The 26882-nt window shown below is 49.4% G+C and overlaps 1 protein-coding gene across 2 annotated transcripts; it reads right to left on the reverse strand.

Annotated features, from left to right (window-relative positions):
- epha2b (eph receptor A2 b) lies at nucleotides 1-25939 on the reverse strand. Of its 2 annotated transcripts, none has more exons than XM_066690433.1 (18): nucleotides 25755-25939; nucleotides 22900-22967; nucleotides 18880-19149; nucleotides 18013-18388; nucleotides 9610-9765; nucleotides 8715-9071; nucleotides 8298-8422; nucleotides 7979-8156; nucleotides 7611-7704; nucleotides 7320-7375; nucleotides 6818-6943; nucleotides 6145-6330; nucleotides 5831-5892; nucleotides 5384-5593; nucleotides 4902-5051; nucleotides 3738-3931; nucleotides 2490-2645; nucleotides 1-2001 (listed from the first exon to the last, which is right to left on the reverse strand). In XM_066690433.1, exons 1-18 carry the CDS (start codon nucleotides 25834-25836, stop codon nucleotides 1893-1895), a joined length of 2955 nt encoding a protein of 984 aa, XP_066546530.1. In that variant the 5' UTR covers nucleotides 25837-25939; the 3' UTR covers nucleotides 1-1892. The 2 variants fall into 2 exon arrangements, with proteins under 2 accessions (XP_066546530.1, XP_066546529.1); XM_066690432.1 differs by having other exon boundaries at nucleotides 7320-7378.
- Nucleotides 25940-26882: the final 943 nt, after the last annotated feature.

Here is a 26882-nt window from a genome sequence, read left to right on the forward strand (position 1 = left end):
TAAGGCTATGCAGTTTATTGGAACCTGAAGAATTCATACATACAAGCATCTCAACTTTGATAATAAATACAAAAAATAAATATTAAATAATGTAGAATAAAAAACGATGCTTTAAAAAAAAAAAATCCCCAGACACATGCATTGCCATGAGCAGACTTATTCCTATTTCTTTTTACAAAAAGAATAAATAGAGCAGAGAGAGCAGTGTATTACATCACAGAGCACAGCAGGCCCCTGTCCTGGCTCTGCAGGCTGGTGGGGGGGGGAAAGAGAGGGCCTTGTACACATCAATGAAAATGTATAATGAGAAGAATGAAAACAAAATGGATGCACCTTTCTCAGGTACGGTGAGGTGAGCAGGTGTGGAAGCAGGGCGCGGGTGCATCTCTTCCTGAGGGGGGGCGCTCCGCAGGTCAGCGCACTCTCTCTTCATTGTGGTCATCTGAAGTTTTCTGTTCTTTTCTCTATGATTCTCTGCTTCGGCAACAACTCCTCTATCGCACACTGGGGGCTTGGACTGTTGAGTGTCTGTGTGTGTGTGTAAATGCGTGTGTACAAACATCATATTCCCGTCAGCTTTGGGCTCCACAAAGGCAAGGTCCCTTTCCTTTTATCTCCTACTCTTCCCTCTCCCCTCTCTCCGCTCCAGCTGTTAATTGCCCCCAGAATGTTTTCATTCCCCTCAGCCTCTCAATGTGGTCAGCCAACTCCTTGTCTTTGTTCATGTTTATTATTTTTTCCATCTGAAAGGCTTCCAAACTCTGACACAGGCGTCCTCGGGAAACATGAAAATGCGGTGGGGTGGGCTGGGGGTGGGGCAGTGTCGGCGGGGCTGAGCAGTTGTAAAGTGCTTGAGAGTGTGCTGCTGAGAGAGGGGTCCTGGGAGCCGGGACTCGAAGTGCAAGCTAGTCTTCTCAGAGTACAGCAATGAAATGACAGCAATTAACAATAAAGAAAATAAATTAAATCAGATTGAAAAAAATAAATCCTCTTGGAATCAAGCCATTCCTCTCAAAGAACCACAAGAAAAAATGATGCAGTTAAATACAAATGTAAAATAAAAAAATAAAAATAGAAACATATGCCAGCTGGGGCAGCAGAAAAAGACAAGGAAGAGTAGCCAACCAGTTCAGTGTCTCTGTCTTTCCTTAGCAGATGGCAGAGTCGCCACACAGACGCACTCTGGTCACGCAAGACCCGATCAGTTCAAAGCTGTGCCTCCTAGAGAACCTTGTGCTTCCGGGTGTTTCCATGATGACCTCCCGCCAGCCAATGGTCTCTCAGTGTCTCTGTGGTCTCAGCCAATGGGGGCCTTGTGAAATGGGCTGCGATATTACGATTTCAAAATCGCTACTGTACACAAAGCAAGCAGGCCTTCAGAGGGGGCCCCATTGCCCTTGTTTACCGCAGTCCAGGACCTCGATCAGTGCACACTGTTTAATCATTTACTATAGTTTTTTTTCCACTACCTTGAATGTGATATTTTTGACAAACGCAGACACACACAATGTCACACAGCTGCGTCTCCTAGAGACGATCACAGAGCAAAGCATTCTACACTTGCTACAGAAAAAAGCATGACTAAAAAATATATTTTCAAATATATAATCTGATATATGTATAGAGAGAGCAAGAGAGAGATAATTTCTAGTAAAAATGATAAAAAAAAAATATGTATATATTTTTTTTTTCCTCCCAAGAGTTCGACAAGCACAGGCAACTCCAGTGTGTCGGTCAGAGCACCGCAGCGAGGGGTCTGGCCTGGCTGGCTGGCTGGCCTCCCTCCTGAGGTCTTGTCTCTGTGCGGTGTTCAATGGGTGTGGGGCCCGGGTCGGGGCGAGGAGGTCGGGCTGGGCAGGGGTCGGGTCAGTTCGTGTCCGGTGCAGGCGGGCTCACACGGCAAACACGCTCATGGTGCTGGTCTGGTCCTTAAGGCCCAGGATGCTGTAGGCGATTCTCTTGAGGTGGCCAGGCAGGCGCACACCAATCTTACGGATGTCCCTGTGGAGACATGTTTATTTGTTTATTCATTCATCCCAGTCAGGCGTCTATAGGCCAGGCACATACACAGCGAGAGACATCCACCCCCCCCGCATGACCCTGTAAATCTCTCCCTCCTCAGCTATCCTACAAGACATATTTTCTGTCAAAGGATATGGTATATAGTACAATACAGCTTCATGGAGTTGTTGACAAATAAGTGTAACAGTTCTTGTGTGTCTCTGATGTGTTGCTTGATTTTATCAGAGCCTCTCTCTCTGTGGTTCCCACTAGTGAGTCAGCTGCTGTGATCACTGTGTCTGTGTGAATCAGCTGGGTTTGCCATCCAGGTCTTCGGTGTGTGTGTTTGTGAAGGGCGAGCAACAGGAACAGCCAGCACGCAGCCCTCTCTGTCTGTGTGTGTGTCTCTGTGACTGTGTGTGTTCTGGGCTGTAGTGTTGCTGGGCTGGGCTGGGCTGGGCTGGGCTGGGTGGTACAGTGAGACTCACTCGTTCTTCATCTGCAGGACATGGTCCATGCTGGTGATGCCGGCACACAGGAAGTTGTCGCTGTACTGGCTCATCTTGATGGACTCCAGCCACTCTGCCACGGACTTGAAGGGAGAGCCGTCCGAGCCGCTGGTGCTGGGCAGACGGATGGACACACTGCAGGACAGATGGACAGACACAGACTTTTAGCCGGCTGTGACCTTGAAAAATGAATGAGCCATGTGTGATTGTGAGTTTGTGTGTGGGTGTGAGTGTGTGTGATTGTTAGTATGTAAATACGTATACGATTATAATTATTATAACTATGATGATATTATACAATTGTCTTCAGTCCCCGTGCTGAGTGTTCTTTGATTGCACAGCTGAAGGAAGTGCACTGTTTATAAACCTTTGTGTCCACGAAAAAAAAATACTGTACATGTGATTTGAATTTGAATTTGTACACATGATATTTGTAAAACATTATCTGCTTCAATACAGCCACAGTGCGCTGCCGTGTCCTCCAGCTACAGACACACATGGGACTGAGCTGGCCTCTCCCAGCTCTATGCGTCTCCGACTGCCCAGCCCACCCCTCGGGAAAGAGGCAGAGTAAGTACAGCCTTGCCACCCCCCCGCCCACGCACATGCTCTGCCAACCCACAATCCAGTCCCCTCCCCCCCACACATACATCTGTGCCACCCACACTGTTCCACATACAGCCCAGCTGGCAGCCCCAATTCCAGTCTGTCACAGAAAACAGCTGGCACACAGGAGAGTGAGTGTGTGAGTGAATGTGTGTATGTGTCTGTGTATCTGTGTGAGTGTGCAGGTTTTCATGCTTTATGGGGACAAACTGGTAATTACAAGGTTACTATGCTATACATGTGACTTGTGGGGACTTGTATAGAGTCGCCATGAGTCAAATTGCTTATGTTTTATTGAAAATGTAAAAATGCAGAAAGTTTTTTGTGAAGGTTAGGGTTAGGGTTAGGGGATAGTCTCTATAGTTTGTACAGTATAACAATCATTATGTCTATGGAGAGTCCCCATAATGATAGGAAAACAAACGTGTGTGTGTGTGTCTGTGTGAGTGTGTATCTTGTTTGTGTCTGGGAGTATGTGTGAGTATGTGTATGTTTGTGTGAGCGTCTGTGTGAATATAGTTGACCGGTCAGTGAGCGGTCAACTGAGGGCCGAAGTCTGTGATGGTCTTCAGGGAGTGTGAGAGTGTGGGTGAGCAGTCAGTGTGCGGTCAGTGGTCTCACCGGGGGTCAAAGTCCGCGATGGCCTTGAGCGATTCGGGGCTCCGCAACAGCTTGTCCAGCAGGCTGACGATGTCGGGGAAGCGAGGGCGTTTGGCCCGGTCCTGCAGCCAGCACTGCAGCATGAGCTGGTATACCGCGGATGGACAGTCCATTGGGGCGGGCAGCCGGAATGCCTCGTTAATGGCCTTCATCACCTGAGAGAGAGAGAAAGAGAGAGTGAGTTTGAGTTTTACAAAACACTTAATTGAACCAAACAAAGACATGAAATCAACAGGTGAATAAAATGCAAAGAGAGAGAGAAAGTGTGTGCAGAGGGGCTCCACCAGCCTGATGGGCAGATCACTGCATCAACACACCCATCTGAGGAAGGAGTGCAGCTCCTTGGCAAGAGTGTAGACCCTGTGGACTATCAGCACTCTGGCCTTTATGAGCGCTTTAAACAGCAGCACTGTGTTCTGCTCCACACCGGGTTCACTGTGGGTTTCCAGAGTCCAGAGTCCAGAGTGAGAGAGTGAAAGAGGGAGAAGGAGAAGGTAAATGAGAGAGGGTGAGAAGTGGAGACAGAGAGGGTAAGAAAGGGAGACAGAGAGGGGAAGAAGGTGAAAGATGAATGAGAGAAAAAAAGGTGAAGTAGAGAAAGACGGAAAAGTTAAAAGGAGAGAGGTGAAAAATAAACAGGGAAGTGAGATAACAGAGAGAGGGAGATCGGGGACTAATTAGCCTCCTATCAGCACTCAGGACTGGAATGTGTGCGGCTCTGTGTGCCTGTGTGTGACTGGGCAAGGGGTCAGGGAGAGAGGGCAGACGCCCGATAAGAGATGAAATAAAATAACAATATCAGCAACAGGAGAGAGACACGGTGTTGCAGGATGACGGGGAGGCGGGCGGGGTGGGCGCCAAGGCTGTGCCACTGAAAGGCCTGTTATCAGAGCTCACCTCGACGACGGCATTAATCAGTCACAGCACTGATATGTTCATTGAGTGGGCACTTTGATGGTGTGATTGGGATTGTGTACGAGTCTCTGCTGGCGTATGACTGACTGGTGAAGTGTTGCTGTGATGCAGGGAGGGGTGACTCCTGTACCAGGAAATCAGAAACTGACTGACAGACCTCGTGGCTGCTCATGTTCCAGTACAGACAGACAGACACACAGACCAACTGACCTCATGGTTGCTCATGTCCCAGTAGGGCCGCTCCCCGAACGCCATCACCTCCCACATCACGATGCCAAAGCTCCACACGTCGCTGGCGGAGGTGAACTTCCTGTAGGCGATGGCCTCCGGGGCTGTCCAGCGAATCGGGATCTTCCCTCCCTGTGGGCGGGGACAAGTGAGTGTTAGACATGGCATGCTTGTACCTCAGGTGAGTCATGGACCAGTTTAGGGAATACATTATAATAATTATTCAATTAGGCAATTAGGCAACAGACCTAACCTGGGGGAGCCACACTTCACTTGCACCCAGCTAGGTTTAGACAGACCCTCCCTGGCAGCATCCTCCCTGCTCACCCACCCCCAGGGGCATATGTGCACCAATTTACCAATTAGATTAAATTAGAGGATTAAATTCCTCCCCGACCTGTAGACCCAACTCCTCCTCCCCTCTCCCTCTTTCCTCCTCCCTCCCCTCCTGCCCGTGGACATACGCTGGTGGTGTAGGTGCCCTCGGGGTCATCTTCCAGCACACGTGAGAGGCCGAAGTCGGACACCTTGCACTCTAGCTGGCTGTTGACCAGGATGTTGCGGGCGGCCAGGTCACGATGCACGTAGTTCATGTCTGACAGGTAGCGCATGCCGGCCGCTATGCCTCGCAGCATGCCCACCAGCTGGTAGGCAGACATCTCACCATCGTGATCCTTATAGGATCACACACACAGACAGAGAGAGAGAAGGAGGGAGAGAGACAGACACATCAAATCAAGAGTCAGCACAGCATAGTTTACAGTAATAAGTTAACAGCACAGTGGAGAACTAAAAGTAGTAGTAAAGCACAGTAACCATTCATCTGTCTCTTCTTTACAAAGTACAAAACATTACACCACAGTACGCAGCAGGGAGAGAGGGGAGGGAGGGAGAGCGCCTCCTGTCCTTACCCGCAGATACTTGTCCAAAGCCCCATTCTCCATGTACTCTGTGACAATCATGGCGTGTTTATCTGCAGGGAGAGAGGAATACAGTCAGCACTGAGCACAGAGGACGCAGCACAGTGGACACAGCACAGAGGACGCAGCACAGTGGACACAGCACAGAGGACGCAGCACAGAGGACGTAGCCCAGTCAGCACAGAGGACACAGGACACAGCACACACATTGAGGTAGTGAGACAGGGAGACGGTGAGATGCACACGGAGACAGACAAGTAGACTGAGAATTCACGAGGAAGACAGACAGATGGGCAGATACTTACACTTGGTGACGACGCCCTCCAGGCGGATGATGTTCTGGTGGGAGAACTGGCCCATGATGCTGGCCTCGCTAAGGAAGTCTTTGCGCTGCTTGTCACTGTATCCTGGCTTCAGTGTCTTGACAGCCACAGCCACTTCCTTCCTGCCCGGGGCTCTCAGCACACCGCGATAAACCTCCCCGAACTCGCCTGAGGGGGCCAGGAAGACGATGGTCAGTGGGCTCAGACAAAACAGTGTTTTAATTTTTAATTTTGTTATGATTCTGTGTCTGACTCGCTCACCACCTCCCCCCTCCCTCCTTAACTGCCTCCCCCTCTCTGTCCTTCTCTTCCTCCCTCCCCCTCCCTCCCTCTCTCTCAGTTGGTTGATCACTGGAGAGCAACTGCCGAGTGAAGGAGACTCATAAGAAGGCGGGTCATGGGAACTTCCAAAAAAGGGCTAAGGTCAGGCCTCCACAGTGTGTGAACCATATCCTCTCACTCAGGGGTCAGGGGTCAGGGGTTGTGGGGTTAGACTTCAGGCTCCCTGCAGGGGGCTTAAAACCCAGCCCCAGAACCTTGGGACTCAATTCATCCTCCAAATTGATTTTTTAGCAATTATAGCAAAGAGAAACAGCCTTTCTGTCCTGTCCACTCCCTCCCTCCCTTCCTCCCTCCCTCCTCTCTCCAGTCCTACCGGCTCCGATGACTTTGTGCTTGGTGATGCTGCCCGGATGAATCTCAGTGGCGAATTTCAGGACGGCCTGATTAGGGTCCTCATAAGTGTGGGGGTCCACGTACGTCTTCAGGGGCTTCAGCTGTTCTGTAGGGGGAGCAGGGGGGTGGGGGCGGGAGTTAGAGTTACCCAAACACCACTCTCGTCACACAGTTGTGAATGCCGGTATATACAGTTGTGGTTCTTCCGCAATTAATTGAGCTCGGTGAATAATGGTTGCGATTCCTGGAGTTTGAGGAAGGAGGGGCCTCAGCCTCAGTGTGAGGAGGTGTAGCCCTGTGTGTCAGGTGTATGTCAGTGGGTCAGGTCAGGTGTGTATCAGGTGTGTCGGCGAGTCAGTTGTGTTTCAGTGTGTATCAGGTGTTTGTCGGTGTGTCAGGTGTGCATCAGTGTGTTAGGTGTGTGTCGTGTGGGTCATGCATCAATGTCAGGTGTAAGTCAGGTGTAAGTCAGGTGCTCTTACCTGAGCTGGAGAAGTAGGTGTCCTCCGGGCCTTGTCTGGCGTTGGGGTTGCGTCTGCTGCTGCAGGGAGAAAGACAGACATTGTTACCACCCTGACAGAAGTGCGGGGCTGAAAAATACATAATCTACCGTATATATATAAAATATATATGTTTGTTCTACAAGGGGAGAGGAGTGAAGTGGAGTGGAGAGGAGGAGAGGAGAGAGGAAGGGAGGAGATGAGATGAGGGGAGGGGAAGAGAGGGGAGGAGGCTGAGGAGAGGGGGAAAGGAGAGGAGGAGGACACACGCACCGTTTCCGCAGCAGAAGCACGATGATGATGATGAGCAGCATGGCCACACCCCCGATGGCGCCACCCACAATCACAGCCATGTTCCCCTGAGCCTCTGAGATAGAGAAAGAGAGAGACGTAAGTCAATACACACTAATTCACAAACACATTGCCTCCTTTGTCCCATTTGGCGAGTGGCAGGAGCAAGTAGGGCACAAGTGACTATTTGTGTTTTAATTGACGACTGTTGCTGGAAGTGCTAGAGCATACTGCTTCCCTGGGATGCCAGCCCCTCCAAGGCTGTTCTCTCCCCACCCCCCCTCTCCCTCTCTACCACACCACACATCCCCATCTCTCCTCTCCTCTCTCATCTCTCTCTCCCCGCTCACCCTCTGGCAGTGTCTGGAACTCGTGCTCCATGCTGTAGCTGGCAAGGCTGCCCTCGCTGGCAATTGGCTGCACTCTGAAGACATAGGTGGTGCCGGGCGCCAGGTCATCAATGGTGACCGAGCTCTTCTCCAGCACCAGCACCGTGTAGGTCGTCACGTCATCCTCACTGTCCTTCTTCTGAGACACACAGAGACAGACAAAGTTTAGTACAACGCAATACAGTAAAAAGCAGTGAAATGCTGTGAAACACACTCTGTCTGTCTATGTGTGTGTGAGAGCATGTCAGTGTCTGTGTGTGTGTCAGTGCCTCCCTCTCACCTTCTTGCGGTACATGAGCTCATAGCGCGTGGCGTGGGGCAGGGCACGGCGGGACACCGCCCAAGACAGCGCCAAGGAGTTTGTGCTGCGGTCGTCCAGCCGCATCGATGTCACCTTGGGGGGGTCTGCGGGGGTGGAGGGAGTTAAGAATCAGAACAAGAGCAATAATAGACCAAGTACAATTAAGCAGGGAGAGGGCAAGTCTGTGTGGCCATGCCCATCCCTGCTCTGAGTCAGATTAATTTACCAGTCTGCCTTTCTGTTATTGCAAGTCTGTCCTTATCTGTGTGTGTTTGTCCATCACTCTGTGTTATAGTGTGTCTGTCTATGAGATGTGTGTGTGTGTCTGTCTGTCTGTCTGTGAGAGAAGAAAGGCTGTAGGCATGTCACAGTGATAGGCTGGGGGGCGGGGCTCACCCATGTGTATGATGGCAGCGGTGACTGTTGCAATGGCGCGGTGCGTACTGTACTGCGACACTCCGTTCAGCGCCTCCACGGTGAAGGTGTAGTTGATGTGTGGCTCCAGTTCACTCACTGTGACCAAGCGCCCCTCCAGCACCCCTCCCAGCGCACTCCCCTGCACCCCCGCCCCAGGTGCCTCAAGGCGCACGCGTTCGTCACAGGGCAGGCAGCCGCTGACCCCCCCACAGCGCTCGCAGGTCACACTGTACGTCAGGTCGTCCCTCCCGCCTGTCTCCTCCGGCGGTTCCCATGATAACTGCAATTTGGCACCCATTGCCGTTGCCACCACATCCCGGGGGGCTGAGGGTGGAGCTGCATTATCAGATGGGAATGGGGAGAGAGAGACAGATAAAGATGGACAGATGGAGGGAGAGAGGGACAGAGAGGGATTGAGCGAGAAAGGGAGAGGGGGGAGATGTTAAAAAAGTGCTTGAAATACATTTTTCCTTGCCCAAATGTGCTTATGTGATGGTACTTTCAGACCATTATAAATGCACTGCTTAACATTTCTATTTATAGCTATAACAATATACATAACACTAGTAATAATATACATAATGATATACAAAAAAACAGGTCCAACAGATCTATCCATCCTGAGCCTGCTAATGGTTGCTATGGACTACACCCCCCTGTCATTGCTCTGCAGCCCCGGAGCCAGACGCAGCCCACACTAACAGTTACTGTGAACCCTGTAAATCTCTGTGGACAGAGCCTTCTGCCAAAGGCAAGAATATCAATCACTAAATAATAATAAAAATGACAATAATAATAATAATAATTCAGCCACAATTTCTGGGTGGAAGCCATCTCTACTCTTGTCCTATCCTTCCCCATCCCCATCCCTTACCAGAGCAGTCCTCAGTGGGGGAGTCGCTGGGGGCTCTGTGGTAGCCTTGCTGGCAGAGGCAGGTGCGCGCGCCGCTCTCAGAGGGCAGGGTGTGGGGGGGGCAGGCCTCACACTGCTCTCCTGACACTGATGCCTTAAAATATCCAGGCTGACACGCTGTAGAGAGAGAGAAGAGAAAGGGAGAGAGAGAATTTTTAGTTCAAAGTACAGACTCGGTGACCACAGCCTGGCCGACACAAGAAGTCCACAGGGCACAGGCTGTGCCTCCACTTTAAATCAAGGGAGGTAGAAACCAAAACCCACATGGGAGATATAAATGCCTGAATTTAAAAACCAAATACCAGAATTTAACCTCCTGTCTGACCACAATAAAACCCCCATCCTACTGGGAGAGGAGGAGTGGACTGGCAGTCTAGCAGCCAAATATGTGTGCCTGCCCTAGCCTGAGGGGGCCTTCACACTGGTACTGTCAAAGGTCTGGTGTGGGGGGGGGGATTGCTGCTTAATTAAAAAGAAAAAAGTAATATTTGTTCTGTAATATAATTATTTATTATTATTATTATTATTATTTTTAAAGCTTTGGCAACACCAGAGCGTCATACCAATAAAGCTAATTTGAACTGGAATTTGTAAACATTTGTCATTCTCCCAGACAGAGACACACTCAGCTATTCATAACGATCAGTTTGGTGCAGTGGAGGAAGAAGGGAAATGTTTTTTGGTACATCTCAGTCCTCCAGCAGGAAGAGAGATCAGTACTTTTGAAAACAATGGAAGAAAAGAAAAGAAACACAGATAAAAGAAAGAAAGGTGTCCTTTGTTGAGTTTCCCCAATGCCCTTTTCTCGTCTGTCTTCCCCTCCCTCCGTCCCTCACTCTTTGTCCCACTTGACCCACCACCGCTGACCTCTCTCAGCCTCTAGCTCACAAACACCTTCAGGAAGACTGACAACACAGGGCAGTCGCTACTGCGAGTGCTGTGCGTGCGCTCTGTCAATTTAAATTCAAATGAGCATTATTGGCATGACAAGTCTTTACAAGTGTTGTCAGAGCATTTACAGATACAGTAGTGTGGAGTAGCAGTTAGGACTCTGGAGTGGAGGGTCCTGGGTTCAATCCCAGGTGGGGGACACTGCTGTTGTACCCTTGAGCAAGGTACTTTACCTAGATTGCTCCAGTACAAACCCAGCTGTATAAATGGATAATTGTATGTAAAAATAATATCATTAGGTGATATATTTTCCTACATCTCCTCCTTCCTAACATTCCCTCTCCTTCTCTCCCTCTGACTCTCTCTCTCTGTTAATCTACAGCCCGGCCCTCAGAGCGTGAAATCCAGGATCACAGCAGTGGATACACAACCCCTGACCTCCCACGACCCCATGACCCCACAACCGCGTAACCCCACAGAGAGGTTGCGGTTGTTAATGGGACACAGAGGGACACAGACAGGGACAGAGGGACACAATGGGGCACATGTAGAGATAGAGCTGGAGGGACACAGCAGGAATAAAAGTGAACGCAAAGCAACACATGCAACACAACACAGAGAAGAACTGCCAAAATGAAAAGTTTGTAGTTTTGTGCAGCTTGGAACCACTGTACTCTGGGGGGGTGAGGTTGTCCTGCAGTGTATGTTCTGCCCTGCAACTCTACAGTAAGATCCTCAGCCACCATTGGGGGCAGGGGGGGGGGGTACCTGTATGTATAAACTGTGTTCTGCCAAAAGTGATTGTGTGTGTGTATATGTATACACTATGTACTGCCAAAGATCATATACATGCACTGAAACACAGAGAGAGAGAGCAAAGGAAGAGCTCCAAAGTAAATAAGTGCCTCAGGTTGTCTCTGTCCTCTGAAGGAGATTCTTACAGTAGAAACAGAGATGAAAGAGGATGGGGGGGTAGGTGTGTCATGTCTCTTGCTCTCTCTCTTTATCTTTCATCTGTGTTTCAGTATGTGTGTGTAATCTTGGCAATACATAGTGATACCAAACACACACACACACACACACACACACACACACACACACACACACACACACACACTCATTCATTCAAAGGTTGCTTTATTGGCATGACCAACAGGGGCAGTGTTGCCAAAGCAGATTAACACAGAGCACACAAACAAACTGAGTAACAAGAACCGAAGCAATATAAACAGTAATCAGCTGAGGGCCTCAGTGCCCAGCATGGTCTGCCTGGTGCATCACTGTGCCGAGCACTCGCTGTGGCCCCTCAGGCTGCGACAGGCCACTACATATACCACTAGTGGGTCTGTCTCACTCTCTCACTCTATTCTCTATGTCACTCTCTTCCCCCCCCACCACTGCCAGCTGTTACAACTGCTGTTCATTAACCCAGTCCATATAGAGGCCCTGTGAGGGAAGCCTGTGGAGATTCCTAGGGATACTTAGAAAGAGAGGGAGGGGAAGAGAGGAATTGAGAGGAAGACCAGCTGCTTCCGTCACTGAGGACAACAACAGTCCCCCCCCATTCACACCTGTGCAATCCACATCACCCTCCCTCCTCCCACTCTGTCGGCAGATCTGTCTGCACTGCCCTGGACAGCAAAGACACGAAGAGAAATTAGTAAGACAACAGCGAGTGAGTGGATCACAAGGACCGGGTTAGGCTTCTCCCAGGACAGTGGTGTAGTCCCAGCAAGCTGTTGGGGGGTGGGGGGGGTGTGGCCTCGGCTGCACTGTGGGAAAGAGCAGCGCCGGCTCCTGGGACCTGTCAGTCTGGCACAGTTCAGTTTAGTTTACTGTATTTATTTGTGTTTGTTTTATTGTACTTTTTCCAGTGTTGCTGTTGTGTGCGGAGGGGTGCATGTTAAGGGCACTGTAGCTCCAGGGACACAGGGCTTGGGGGGAGCAGGGGGGCACCTGCTCTGGTTGAGCAAATTCACAACCTGGCCTGAGACACTGGGGAGGTAAGGGGGGGATGCATTGAGAAAGGTTCTCGAGGTGGGGGGAGTCATTGACAGAAGAGGTCATTGAAACACAAACAGCAGGAGGTCTCTCTCTATCACCCCCCCCCCCATTTTCTTCTCTCTTTTCCTTTCCCCTCCTTTCCTTTCCTCTGCTTTGAAAATTAAATTAATAAATGCTTTATTGGTGTGACTGAGTGACATCAGAGTTGCCAAAGCACTGACAGACAGGCCCAGTGCTCAGGAACAGGGCAATGGAGAACAATACATACAGTAGATATATATTAGGGATCTCTGACAGGAAGCCAGGAGCTCAGGGACGTTGGGGGGGGGTCATTAGTGTAGAGGATTATAAGCAATGATAGAACAGCTGTCAGGGCATTATAACTGTGCTCCACACTTCCGCCTCCCTTTCATCTGCTCGTTAACAAACACAAACACCCCCTCTAATCCCCCTCCTGGCTGCCACTGCCCCGGGGGAGGGGGAGAGGACAGAGCTGGGGGAGGGGGGTGCACAGGCTGATGGAGAGATTGAGAGATTGTGAGGGAGAGAGAGAGGAAAGTCAGGGACAGCTTAGTTATGCAGGGCAGAGTTTGGGCCCTGCTGGCACCCCTGCCACACAGCCACTGTGCGCTGCGGCACCGACATTGGGGTCACAGGATCTGACACTTCCTGCTTCCTGAGAGCGCGCTCTGCTGAGTCCGCAGCAGACAGGAAGGAAACGAGGCCGGCAGCCACGGCTCAGCACAACTGCACACAACTCAGCACAACTGAACAACTGCACACAAATCAGCACAATTGTACACAAGTCAGCCCAACAGTACCCAAACTCATCCAGATTTTTTTTTTACTGAAAAATATATAATAATAATAATAATAGTAATAATAATAATATGTAAGTATGTATGTATGTATGTATGTATGTATGTATGTATTGGAGAGTTTTGTGAATGGGGCGCCAAGCACATAGCCCTGTCCCGCACGCCCCTGCAGTACTGCCCTCTCTCTGTCTCTTTCTAACGATGGCAAAAAAACAAACCACAGGAAACAGAAGTGAACGGGCTGCGGGAGACAATGGAGCCTCCGGAGACTCGGAATTCCGATGCCGAACATTCCTCAGCCGTGACAACAGCGGCTTCTGGAACCATCCGCTTCAGGTGTGGAATTCTTCTCTCAGGAACACTCTGCCCCCCCTACGACACAGCCCTGCCCTCTCTTGACAACCTCTACAAAACACCACAAAGCTCTGTACAACACAACACCACACTACACAGCGCTACACTACACTACACTACACTACACAACACAGCTCTACACAAGACAACAGAGTGTTACACTACACAGCACAGCCCTACACAACTCCATGCAGCAGTGCACAGCTCCACAGCACTCTGCGCCCCGTGCTGCACTGCCCAGCTGTGTGGCTCCTGGCAGCCCTGAGCTGCCCAGCACCCCCCGAGGCCACATCACTTCCAGTCTCCATCCCCACCAGCACTGCACAGGAATGGCCCTTAGCAACCAGCATTCCATGGTCGGCATGGAAACTAAAAAACTTATATGAATAAGAATAGCAAACCTCACCCTCACTGCTTCTGTCTCACTTCCTCTTTCCTCCCTCTCTCTCTCTCTCTCTGCATGCCTCTCTCTCCCTCTCTCTCTCTCTCTGTCCAGTAGACCTGAGCCCATGATGGACTCACACAGTGTTCAGTCCAGACAGGAAGTGGACAGGACAGCAGGAATCATCTGCTCCCATTCTGTTGCACTCTCACCATTCTGCTCTGTAATCAACATATTTTTCTATATTTATTTTTAATTTGGCGTTTCTATTTTTTCTTTGTTATTGCATGCTTTGTTTATTTATGCATGTATTTATTTATTCAGAGGAAGACGGAAGAAAGGAGGGGGGGAGTGAGCGACCCTTTTTTGCATTGCTCGTCTCTCGCTCTCTATATTTTTCTTGCCTTTGCGCTCTCTAACCCGGTCTGTCGCTCTCACCCGGTATCGCTCTCTCACCTTGCACCCCGCCCCCCACCGCCTTTCTGCCCTCCCACTGCATTCCTCTGCCCTGACAATCCCACAGTTGCAGTCAGCCGCAGGTAACCAGGAGATTAATTACAAGGTGGATATTAATAACACTGGCAAGGAATGAACAAAAGAACAAACGGAAGAAAGAGATAGATAGAAAGAGAAGTTTCCCAGCCTTAGTCATGGGGACCCACTTCTAACCAATTCTATTACTGTTACTACTGATGTTGATAGGTATTCCAATTTCCTGTATTTACCCAGAATCATTCACAATTAGCAGGAGGAAATGAACAACCAAAAAATAAAACCCTGCATCTAATGAATAGTATATAACCCTGCTTAAAGACTGCCTTACAGGTCTGACTGCCTCAGAGCTGCTCTCATACACTGGAACTGGGAGCACCAGATAACACAGCTGGACCCATACACTATACTGCAACACTCTATCCCCAGGACAGGAGTGTAGTACTCTGTGCCACAGACAACTCCCAGCAGACAGGATCCTGGCTCTCAACCACTAAAGCTCTTCTAATTACCCTGCATAGCGCAAGCTTGTAATTAACCAGGAGAAACAGTTTTCTAATCTGACACACTGCCTTCCCTCTGCCTCGCCCTTCCCTGGACCGTGGCCAAGAGCTTCAAGAATAAAACACACACAGACACACATGCACACACTTGCACATACAGACACACAAAGACACACACACTCTAACACACACAGACACACAGACAGACAGACAGACACACACACACACACATACAGAGAGCACTGGCTCATATTTCACCAGGGAAGAATTCAGCTCAGAGCAGAATAAAGCAACAAACAAGCCGTGCAGACGTTAATTAATTGGAGCTCGAGTGGTAGAGGGGATCGGCGGGTCAGGGAGGGTGCCACGGCGAGCAGTCCGGCTGACAGACACTAATCCCGACTGCAGAAAGGGCTCGTCTGGTGGGTGTGTGCCAGCTCAAGCCCTCCCACACAGTAAAAGAGCAGGCTCCTGACTTCGGCCTCTGAAGGCCACTGTCAAAAGTGTAAAATAAAATGACTCTGCCTTCATATTGACATTTTATTTTATTTTCACCCAAATGCAATGCAGGGATTTCAGCCAGGGTAGAACAGACAACAATGTACGCCTTGTGTGTGTGTGGGTGAGGGGGAGTATCTGGGCAGGAGGGCAGTTAGCACAGACAGGCAACAGTAGATTGTCCCGCCAGCGTCATCCCATATCTCCTGGCCGAGTGATGAGGGCCGTCAGCAGGGCTCCCTCAACGCTCCCTGTATCCCATTACAGACATAATCCGCCATTCCCCGAACACAACAAACAAAAACCTCCCTCATTCTTCATCTCGCCCCCCCCCCCCCTCGCGCATTTCCTGCTCTTTTCCCAGCTCACCCCCTCTCTCTCTTCCTCCTCCTCTTCACACGCTCCAGCTCCCTCTCCCACTTTCGTTGTTAAAAAATATTTCGGAAATGCCACAGATGATCTCAGAGGGAATCCCTTAAATAACCCCCTCCCCACACTCACCCACCACCACTGCCACCTACACCCTGCTCCCTCCTTCCCTCTTCATTCTGCGTTAGGAGAGTGGAAAATTGCGATCCTGTGTGTGTGTGTGTGTGTGTGTGTGTGTGTAAGGTCAGGAATTATCAAGGACTAGGTCTGACAGGGTGGGGCGCAGTGGGAGGAGGTGGGTGGTATGTATGTCGGAAGCGGAAAGACTAATCACTCCGGGGAATTCTTGATTAAAATAGGGGGAAGTCAGTGTGTGCAGTTTGTGTCAGTGTGTACAGTGTGTGACATTTATTACATAGGATATTTACCTAAAGCAACTTCAATAAGACTCATCATTATACGCCCACAGACAGTCTCTTGCTACACTGTATCGGTCAACTATTTTTATGGGGGAAATAAAGTAACCAAAGAGATTGCCATGGCAGCCATCACCCATCTCTCTCTCTCTCCCTTTAGTTTCATTCTCTGGCTCTCCCTCATCTCCCTGTTCCTCTCTCTGTCTCTGTCCGTCTCCCCCTTCTCTCCCTCTCTCGCTCCTTCTTCCTCGCTCCCACTCTCCTTTCCCGTCCCTCTGTCGCTGTCTATCTATAAACCCTACCTCTCTCCCTCTTTCTTCCTCCCTCCCTCCTGCTCTCTCTTTCGCTCTCTGTTAGCCCTGTAGCCTGGCTGGATTCCTCAGACCACTGGTAATCTGGGAGTGCCCTGTGTAAATCTCCCAGGAATGTGAAGGAGGAGAGGAGAGGAGATGAGCGGGAATCAGGGAGTGGGGAGGGTGGGTGAGCCCTCTACCTCAACACTGCGACCCATTGTCCCCCCGGTGGCCCCACCCTCCAGACACACAAACACACACATACACACACACACATACACAGGATCAGAGCCCCGCAGAGAATCAGAGTCTCACGGGGCTGATAGTATTGATTGACAGTACTGATGCTATCAATTTATATTGTTGATAAGGTTGATGGTATTGATAGTGTTGTTTGTGTTGATGGTATTGACACCAACCCAACATCTGCACAATACCTCACCAGCACCTACACAACACTGCTCAGTACCTAATCAACAGCTACACGAAACCCCAAAACCCACACAAACTACTCCACACCTACACAGCAGTACTCAGCCTGTGTGCATGAATGTGTGTGTGTGTGTGTGTGTGTGTGTGTGCAGTTGCCATATCTCTAGCGATCGTCTCTCTCTCTCACAAACAGGTGTGTGGTGCAAAGGGAGGGGAGGATGGGGCTTTTATTGAGCTGCATAAAGTCAGCAGGTCTCAACAAGCCAGCTCTGCGCACACCTGGCAGGAATGAGCAGCAGCATACCAGCACTTGCCATGAGCTCATCCACGGGGTATGGGAACGAGAGAGAGGGAGGAGGGAGGGAAGGAGGGAAGGAGGGAGAGAAGAAAAGGGTGACTGAGACATGTGAAAGACATGCCTGGTCTCTGTGCTAGGTGTTCTTAAGGTCAAATTGGAAGCACAGATTTGTGGGTAAGAATATATGTATATATTTATATTTTATATTACAAAAGGAAGAGTACAGGTTGTTTTCTGTCAGAAGTTGAACAACTGGAGAACAGAAAGCGAGACAGAGGGAAAAAGAGAAAGAGAAAAGGATTAAAAAGGATGTGCTCCAATTACCTGATGTTTATTAAATTAATTAAGTAAGTAAACAGATGAAGGTGAGTGTGGGACTGTGAGTCAACCCTCACCCCGACTTGAGCTGCCAGCGACCTCGTGTCACAACTGCCGCAGGACAACACAGCGTTCACACTGACAACAACCACACAGCAGAATGAAATGGACCCAACATTAAAATCACAACACAGACAGACCGCAACATCCCTGAAGACTACAAGAGCAACAGCAGCAATACGGCCAACAAAACCAGACACGACAGAAACGCTTTGACGTCTCGCTTGCACTCCTACCTTGGCAGGTTCTGTTGACTTCCTCGTAGCCCGCCTGGCACTGGCACTGTCCGATAGGCACCAGCCACTCGCCATCCACAGTGCAGTGCATCCTGGGAGTGTCGTCGCTCTGGGCGTGGTCCACACAGACGCCCGTGACCTCTGTGAGGGGCTGCGACTCAGGGCTGGACACGGTCTCTGGGAAGTGCGCCAGGCCACTGACGGTGGCAGGGCAGGCCTTGTAGTAGACACGCAGGGACAAGAGGGCCACACAGCCACCGATGTCCTGGAAGGCGAGGTAGAAGCCCTTCTTGGACAGCGGCCCAATCAAGCGGCTCTCCACGTTTACACGCAGGTCCCCCTTGATCGTGATCTCGTCGGGCGCGATGGTGGCCACCTTGCGGGAGGAAATCAATAGGAGGTTGAAGACCTGCTGGTGGCCTGACCACCTCAGAGTGGCCTATCCACCTCCAAAACCCGGCACTGCGTGTGTAAGTGCACACAGCCAGCCACACTGCGCATTGCCCCATAATACACTCCTATGGCCCTTGATTGCACGGCACTTGCTTTCATTGCACATTTTCATCTTTTTCATGGGGCACTATGACAGTTCAGGGATGGCCCACTCTGACCCAGGAGAGCCACACCCTGCAGCTCTTACTGCTCTCTCCATCTCGCCACTCACACCCAGAGCACATGGGGGCCAAGACTGATGGAGCCCAGCAGCTGGCTCAGTTAGGCAGTTTAACGATCTGGATAAAACTGAAAGCAGAAGGCCCTGCAGTTCCCCCCACACCTCTCCATTACAGTTGTCATCTGACTCTTCGCAGCCTGGGGTTTATTTCAACTTTTATGCGCCCGCTGGCTCTGCTCACTGCTGCTGCTCACCTTGCGGAACTGCCACTTCTGGAAGTTGGTTCCGTAGTCGGTGTCGGACTCGGCGAAGTGCAGGTTGAAGGTCTCCTTGCAGGCCTGCGAGGCGCCGTCGAAGCTGTTGCAGTCACGCACCACGAATTGCAGTTCCACCACGATGCGGGACGCCTCACGACGCTGCACGAAGTTGGTGCGCAGCCAGTTGTCCTGCTCGCCCTCTGCCACGTTGCACACAGAGTATGTGTACAACATGGAACCATTCACTACGGTCTGCAGCAGCTCCCACTGAGAGAGAGGGAGGTGGGAAAGAGAGAGAGCGAGGGAGAAGTGCAGGGGAGTGGGACAGGGGATGAGAGACAGAGAAGGCAGAGAGGGATTGGGGGAGGAGGAGAGGAGAAAGAGGACAGGAGGGAGAAGATGGAAAGGGTAGGGGTGGGAAGGGGTGGGTGGAGGACAGGGAAGGAGAAGGAGAAGGGGGAGAAGAACACAATTAACTGCTTGAATTTAACAAATGGAAGAGTTCAGTTTAGTAATTGTTTTGGTAAAGAGTACTGAGACGCAGAGCCTCAGACAGGCCCCAGTAACAGTGCGCTCAGAAGGGTCAAGCAGCCACAGCAACAGGCGGGCAGCACCTGCGCACAGCACTGCGTTTCCTGAGGGACGGCGGGCGCAGGGGTTACGCACACGCCAGGAAGCCCAGCGCCCCGCCGCCTCGCCTGCGCCAGTCCAGCCTTCTCTTTCCTTTTGTTTTCCCCATTTTTCAAGGCAAAGTGCAGGACTGGGAATGCGCAGTCAGGCACGGGGCCAAACAGTACAAAACAAACAGATTAAAAAAAACATTTGTTCTGGGAAAGAAAAGAACAACACTTTTTTGTGAAAAGCTGAGAGAGCACAGTTCTTGAACTTGTGATCTGGGCTCCGGATGACAAGCAGGAATCGGGACAGAGAGAGAACGAGGGGGACGGGAGGGGGCAGGGGCAGGAGCGGAGAGTAGGGGAGAAGGGGGTATAACAGAATATCCTGAAAACTTCCCAAGGCAGATCAAGGAGGCCACCCTCCCCACCCCGCTGCTTATTTCTGTCAAATGTCGCCGTGCTTTCAATAAAAAATCATGTTTTTTTCTTTTTCTTTTCTCAAAGAGCGCCAAAAATAATTTTTCCTTGTCCAATTTCCAGGGACTTCCTGAAAAACTTCCACAACGCCCTGCCCTCGCTTCATTGGCGCTCTGGAGTCAAACCTCAGATTGTCAGAGAATAATTATTTTGCAGTGACATCAAACTCTAGGTACTGAGTAGTGTAAGTACTCTAGAGTTAATGCAGGAGGCTGTAATAACAGTGTAGTAGAACAGAGCCCATAGGGGGGCTTGTGCTGTAGTAACAATGACAGACACTCAAGGTGAAACTAGAAATCCCCTTATCGAATGAGAAGGGAAGGAAGGAAGGAGAGAGAGGGAGGAAGGAGTTGGGGGGAGTGTTCACTGTTTGTTTGCTCTTTGTTGTACATAAGAGTAATGAAAGAAAGAGAAAAGAAGAAAGAGAAAGAGGATACAAGAGGGGGAGAGAGAGAGGTAGAGAGAAGGGGTTGGAGAGAGGGAGTGTAGTGTGCTGTTCTGAGAGCAGCAGTCTGGGGAGTTTCCAGAGCCACACACAGTCTTCCTGCACTAATGTCCCATAATCCCTCACAGCAGAGACTCACGCTCTGGGCTTCTCACAACAACACAAGGGATTTCAGAGCTATCTTTGTAAGTGCCCCCCCACTCTCAAAAGCACCTAGGAACTTTGTAAACCACCCCCTATCAGTGCACCCTGGCGCCAACTCCTGCTGGATTATAGTGCCTCCCCCCACCCATGCGCCGCTTTTGTTCTGATTTGAATTGACTCCTGGGCGTATTCTACCTGTTCGCACTTTTTTTCAAAGTGTTTTAGGGGCTCTTACACAGGACAGGGGCTCATTGGGTTTGCACTGGATTGCACTCTATACAGTGTGCCATGTTGTAGTGACGAGCTATCTTGTCTTTTTGTGGCTACTGTAACTCAACAAGAACAATAGCAACAAAAAACAACCAAAACCTAAAACTCCGTAACAAAGCCATTCCCTCCTCTTTATTTTTTTATTTTCTTTATTTCGATTGCTTGATTTGGAATCTTATCTGTGATTTCCCTGCCCCTGGCCACCCCCACATGGCCTCTCTCAAAACACGCACAGAGAGCACGAAAGAGAGAAAGAGAGATAAAGCAAGTGAGGTGCAGCCTTGCTGATGGTATCAGCTCAATATTGTGGAGAAGCCCAATCTCAGGATCGCAACTCAGATGCATGGAGTGAAAAGACACGCAGGAATGAAGAACTTAAAAAAAACAACCATTCAGAAAACAACAATGGCAGTGAAGATAATACAAATAAAAAAAACTAATGAAATTAAACGAATGGCCTTTTCCTTTCGTGACGCAGCCAGGCTGGATTTGAGGGGGTTTGCACACTAAAGGTGGAGGTGAGAGGGATTTGTGGGATGCAGAGTGGAAGGGACACAGTGGCAGGAACTGGTAAACACACAGCACAACCGCACGCACACACACACTCAAACACACACACATTCACACTCACAAACTCACTCACACACACACAGGAATGCGCACCCACACAATTACACAGTCAAACATTCAAACCCTCACATACACATGCTCACACAGCCTCACACACACAGGAATGCACACACACACACCGCACTGCTCGCTCTGTGTCCCTCGGTCGCTGTGCAGGAATGCGAGAGGTGGAGCAGGTACGGGTTCAGAGGGCAGGGGGAGGCGGCTGCTCTGAGCCAGAGAACCACGAACTGGAAACGCCAGTCAGCTGTCAGCACTCTTCCACACAACTGCCCTGCCCCTGCTGGCTTTTATTCCTTTTGTGTTTGCTCGTTTGTGTGTTGTGGTGTAAGCGAGGCTGAACCAAATCGGCCAGTGACCAGCTTAAAATAGGCAGCTTTAAAACAGAACAAGATGCAGAGGTCAAAGGACACAAGCAGTCTCAACTCCGGTCACGTTGTAAAAAATGTCAGGCCATAAAAAATAGGGCCCAAAAAAATCCTTCTCAATTCCTCTACCTCACCCCCATCCCTCCTTCAAACACACAAGGGAGTGCTCTCTGTCCCCCCTCTCCCTCTCCCTCTCCCTCTCCCTCTCTCTCTCTCTCTCTCCCCCTCTTTCAACTCCCAACAAGCCCAGACTTGTCCCAGGACATCAGAAAGCACCTTTGTCCCACAACCGGACTCCACACCTTCCCCCCCACCACCACAGCTCATCCATCAGGCTGTAAAACACTCAGCAATTCAGAAATGCACCAATTACCTCTGACCCCACAGCTGCTGCGTCACCCGCAGTGCAGCCGGCAGAGACACGGGACAGGAAGGACATGGGCCAGGTAAGCCCAGGGGAACGACAGGAGAGGTGAGACACAGGACATGTGAGTACGCAGAGATGAGGTGAATTTTTCACTCGGGTTTGTTTGGTTTGATTACATCACTCAGTTTGGTGAAGCATCAGAGACACGACAGGAGCAGATATAAAACAAACATTACTTTAAAAAAATACGCTTTTTTGTCCTTTATGTGCACTTATGTTAATTATACCCTTTAATTACTCAGTCACTCATGCAGTTCATTGGTATTACTCTAAACCCACCGCAAACCACAGCTATGCTCACAGAGTCACACCAGGCTGCCCAGACAGGCTGCCCCACCCAGCACTGCCACTACACCTTTAAGAACCACCAGGTGTGCTGTGTAATATCCCCCTTTCAAGACAGGGAATGCCGACACACACACACACACACACACACACACACACACACACACACACACAAATGTACACATGCACACAATGTGAGGAAACAGAATACAGAATGGCGTGCACTGGTGTGGAATGGAATTCAGAATAAGGCAATGGAACAGAACACAGTGCACTGCCCGGGAAGAGACAGGACTCCAGCAGACAGCAGTCCCCTCAGACCCGCCCAGTTCTGACCCCCCGATGGACACTCACCCCTTGCTCGTAGGGCCGGGTCAGCCAGCCCAGCTCCCCACCGGACGATGTCATGTCCAGCAGCACCTCTGCGGCACAAGGAGAGAGAGACAGGTTACTACAGCACAAACCACTGGCTCATTCTAACCCACTAACACGAACACACACACTCTGAGAAACACACCCACACATCCACTAACACTAACAATAACTCACACATTCGCTGACACTCAAGACACGCACACTAACACGCTCTGCAAGTCACAGAGTGGACTAACACAACTGCACCCCTAGTAAGGGATCTAACCTTCTGCTCTTGATACTTTTCTAACAACCTGTGCACTGTAGACGTTCTCTGTAGGTGTTGGGTGGCCAGGTGCTTTGCCAAATTGCGCATTATCCCAGCCCTGTCTAGTGTCCACCCCTCAGGGCGGATTCTCAACGGTCACTTCAAATCGTTGCTACAGACCCCCCCCCCCCCCTCCACACACACACACACACACACCCTGCTGTAGCGAGTCTCTGCGAAGCGCTTTCACACGGTACTCAGTGCCAATTACAATCTGATCGATCACTCTATCGATCCACCTGACCAGTCTTCTTATGATAAGAAGCTAACAGTGTAAGAAGCGAGACTAGAGCAGCAGCTGCACCGGGCGCACTGGGGATGGCACCTCTAGAACCCAGGGCCGATTTTCCGGCGGAGGTTGGTTGCTGTCGACACAGGATGGTGCGATCCGGCCCGGAGAGACATTACCACATCTATAACATCCTCTCGCCGGGTCGGATCTCCCCCCCCCCACCCCCATGCAGCTGCAAGCGGAGACGCTACTTTGCAACAGAAAGGAAGAAAGTATGGGGGGCCACAACCGTGTCAAGCTCTGTGTTGCTCTGGGATTAGCCTTGCTGAGCCCAAATGCAAACACACTTCACACAGGAGACACGGCTTCTGTGCGTAACTGAATAACTTAGTGTGTGTGCCCCGAGAGGCGCAGATAGGGCGGTTTAATGCTGGTTTGTTGGAATTATTTCCATTGCAAGTCATTTGGCTAATGATAAGGTTATTAATAGCGTTATCATTGCATTATGTTTGTGGCAGTGGATGCATTCCCACCCACCCACGCTCACGTCACCGTTATCATCCGTATTAAATAAACTGCCCACCTTGGCGCGCGCTGCAGCCTGGCACGAGGGAAATCGGGACAAATAAATCACGCTTTACTTTCACCAGCTGCAATTATCTTTATTAATCCTCGCAAGCAAGGTGCATAGTAAGGCAATTCCTCCGACAATCCTTTCATAATGAATAAATAGTATTATTATCCTAATGATGTCGCTCTAATTGAGAAGTGTGCAGGCGTAGTGTGCTATTTCCAGTTTGTATTTCCACCAGTGTGTTAAGGTCATTGCTAGAGCCCACTGACCTACACTATGATTTCAAAGATGACAAAGACAGTTATCTTTGACCACCTAATTGTTATCATTATAGTTTTATAGTTTTTAACCGACAATTGGTAATACTACTAGTATTATCCAATTATTAACATGTCTATACGCTTAAAACGGTTATAGCCTACTTTACTGAGAGTAAGAGGTATTATGAGGGTGCATTTCATACAATAAGATCAAATACAAGTCCCAAACTATTTTTTCCCGAGAGCTAACACATTTCATGAGAAACACCCACGGTTGCGAAACGCTATACGATTTAATTTAACTACAATGCCTGGTTACACGTCGTCTATGGCCGCTACGACCACAATGCCGAGGCAGCGGGACAGTGCGTTTCACATCGGGGCACACGGAGGGCTTAGTGTCCTGGAAAACGGCCCCGATCGACCCCCTGCCCGGCGTGACGAGCCCCACGCAAAACCACTCCGGCCCCTCTGCTCTCTCTCGCCCGGGGAGCCGTCCTGCGCACACGGGGCGGACAGGAGCCCGAGTGGTTGCAGTGGAAGTGAGTCATTTTCTGTATCTGCGAGGCTTGTGCAATTCCGACCCACACCTTAATATGCACCTTCCTCCAACGATTAAAATCACGGAACCTCTCTGCCATTATCTTCATTATTTGCGTTATTAGCGCTGATGCATAAAAACCTGGACCTTCACCATTCCCACGGTTCCACTTATTGCCCAAGCGGCTCCCGGCCGATACTGGGTCAGTTCCCAGCGAGATCAAACGCTTTTTGTTTAATTGCTCTTTTTTCTAGATATACTTTTTAAAGTAATGAAACAAATAGGAAAAACAAATGATATGATATGAAGAACAAAAAACAGTTACAGACACACAATGTCCGATCCACACTCGGCACACAAGTGACAAACCTGCACGAATTCCTTTACTTCTGTCGCATTGGAGGAAAACAGGAAAAATGTAATCGTTACTTTTTTTATTTTCCTTTTGTAACATTTAGACACTTGGCAGTGGTTAACTGTAACTCTAAAGCAATGTCTATAAATCCCACGCGTCTAAATTACAGATACAAATTAAAGTGCTGGTAAATAAATACTTTTTTATTTTTTGTTTCCCAAGATAAAATAACGTTTTAGTGGAATTAAATTAACTTCAGTAATAATAATGAAAGCAACCCATTACATAATAATAATAATAATAATAATAATAATAATAATAATAATAATAATAATAATAATTAAAGGCAATTTAATTTAGAAACGAACAAAACAGATATAACAAGATATAAAACTTTAAAGGATCTAAACTCAACTTTCGCTACTTTCTCATGCCATGTGTCCAGTCCAGCGGTTCACCCATGTACACCAGCAACACGCATGGACAGGGCATTCTTATAACATTCAAGTAATAATACCAATAATAATCACACTTTAAAAGTATATTTTAAAACAAATCCACTCACCTTCTTTCGTTTGTAGGCTAAGAAATACATTGCAAATAAATACAGCGACAAAGAACGTTGCTTTAATCCCACGGGAATCCATTATAGTTTTTTGAGGCTTTGCAAATTTGACTTTTTTAATAAAAAAAAATATATATATATATATCTGTTTTAAGCACTCGTTGTTCAGTCTCTTCCCTGAGGTTCCTGCGAATGTAACTACTACGGCAGGGTAGCTCGGGCTGGAGACCCATTCAGGAATCGGTGACGTTGCAGGCTCCGCCCCTTGGAATGTGGAGTTCGACTGATTCGGGCATGGGGGTGGGGGGGGCGCTAGACAGTTGACTTGAAAAGAGTAGCTATTATAGACATTCAATACGGGACGCACTGCACAGCATTGCAGAGCGTATTAAATATCACACAGGTAAAGTGACACCCACAGAGGTAAATAGGTTTAGTTTTATTGGATATTAAATCATTAAAAAAGATTGTTGGTTCCTTTGCAAGTGTCATTTCCAGATGAAGAAAGGAGAGATCTTCGAGTGGAATAATACGACTGTGTTTTAACACGCAGAGCAGAGGAGCACTGAAGCCAAATTACCACCATCTAATAATTCAGGAATGCAGGAGTCAAAGTCTCTCTCTCTCTCTCTCTCTCTCTCTCTCTCTCTCTCTCTCTCACACACACACACACACACACACACACACACACACACACACAGTGCACTCCAAACTGAAGTTCAATCAGTTAAGAATCAGAGCAAACAAGGGGTGGAGCTCTACCTATGCATATGAAAAACTGCCACATTTATGATATATGTTTCTATATTTTTGCTGTACTCTAACTATATTACAAATATATGAAAACATAGCTGGTAAGGTGGTGCTCCCTGGACATGGGTTTGATTCCAGGCTGTGTGGAGGCTGCCTTTCCTCCCCGTGGCTGTGTGCAGGTTTCCCCCACTGGCTCTTTTCCTCCCACAGCCCAAAGATGGACTGCTTGGGGTAACTGGCTATTCTAATTTGCCCTGAAGGATGTCCCCTGCCTTGCACCCTGTGCCTGTTGGGTTAGTCTCCAGCTCATCATTACCCTGTACTGGATGATGGTTGAGTGAATGAAAACATATAATATATACATTGTACATACAG

The sequence above is a fragment of the Amia ocellicauda genome, chromosome 18 (genome assembly GCF_036373705.1).
Source record: "Amia ocellicauda isolate fAmiCal2 chromosome 18, fAmiCal2.hap1, whole genome shotgun sequence".
Lineage (NCBI taxonomy): Eukaryota > Metazoa > Chordata > Actinopteri > Amiiformes > Amiidae > Amia > Amia ocellicauda.

What these genes read in the sequence shown, in the direction of transcription:
- epha2b (XM_066690432.1), bottom strand. Translation starts at nt 25,836, where the DNA reads ATGGATTCCCGTGGGATTAAAGCAACGTTCTTTGTCGCTGTATTTATT. An exon ending in AGTCAACAGAACCTGCCAAG is followed by an intron (nt 9,766 to 18,012) that starts GTAGGAGTGCAA and finishes CTCTCTCTACAG; the next exon opens with CGTGTCAGCCTGGATATTTT. An exon ending in CACCTACTTCTCCAGCTCAG is followed by an intron (nt 6,944 to 7,319) that starts GTAAGAGCACCT and finishes CTCCCCCTACAG; the next exon opens with AACAGCTGAAGCCCCTGAAG.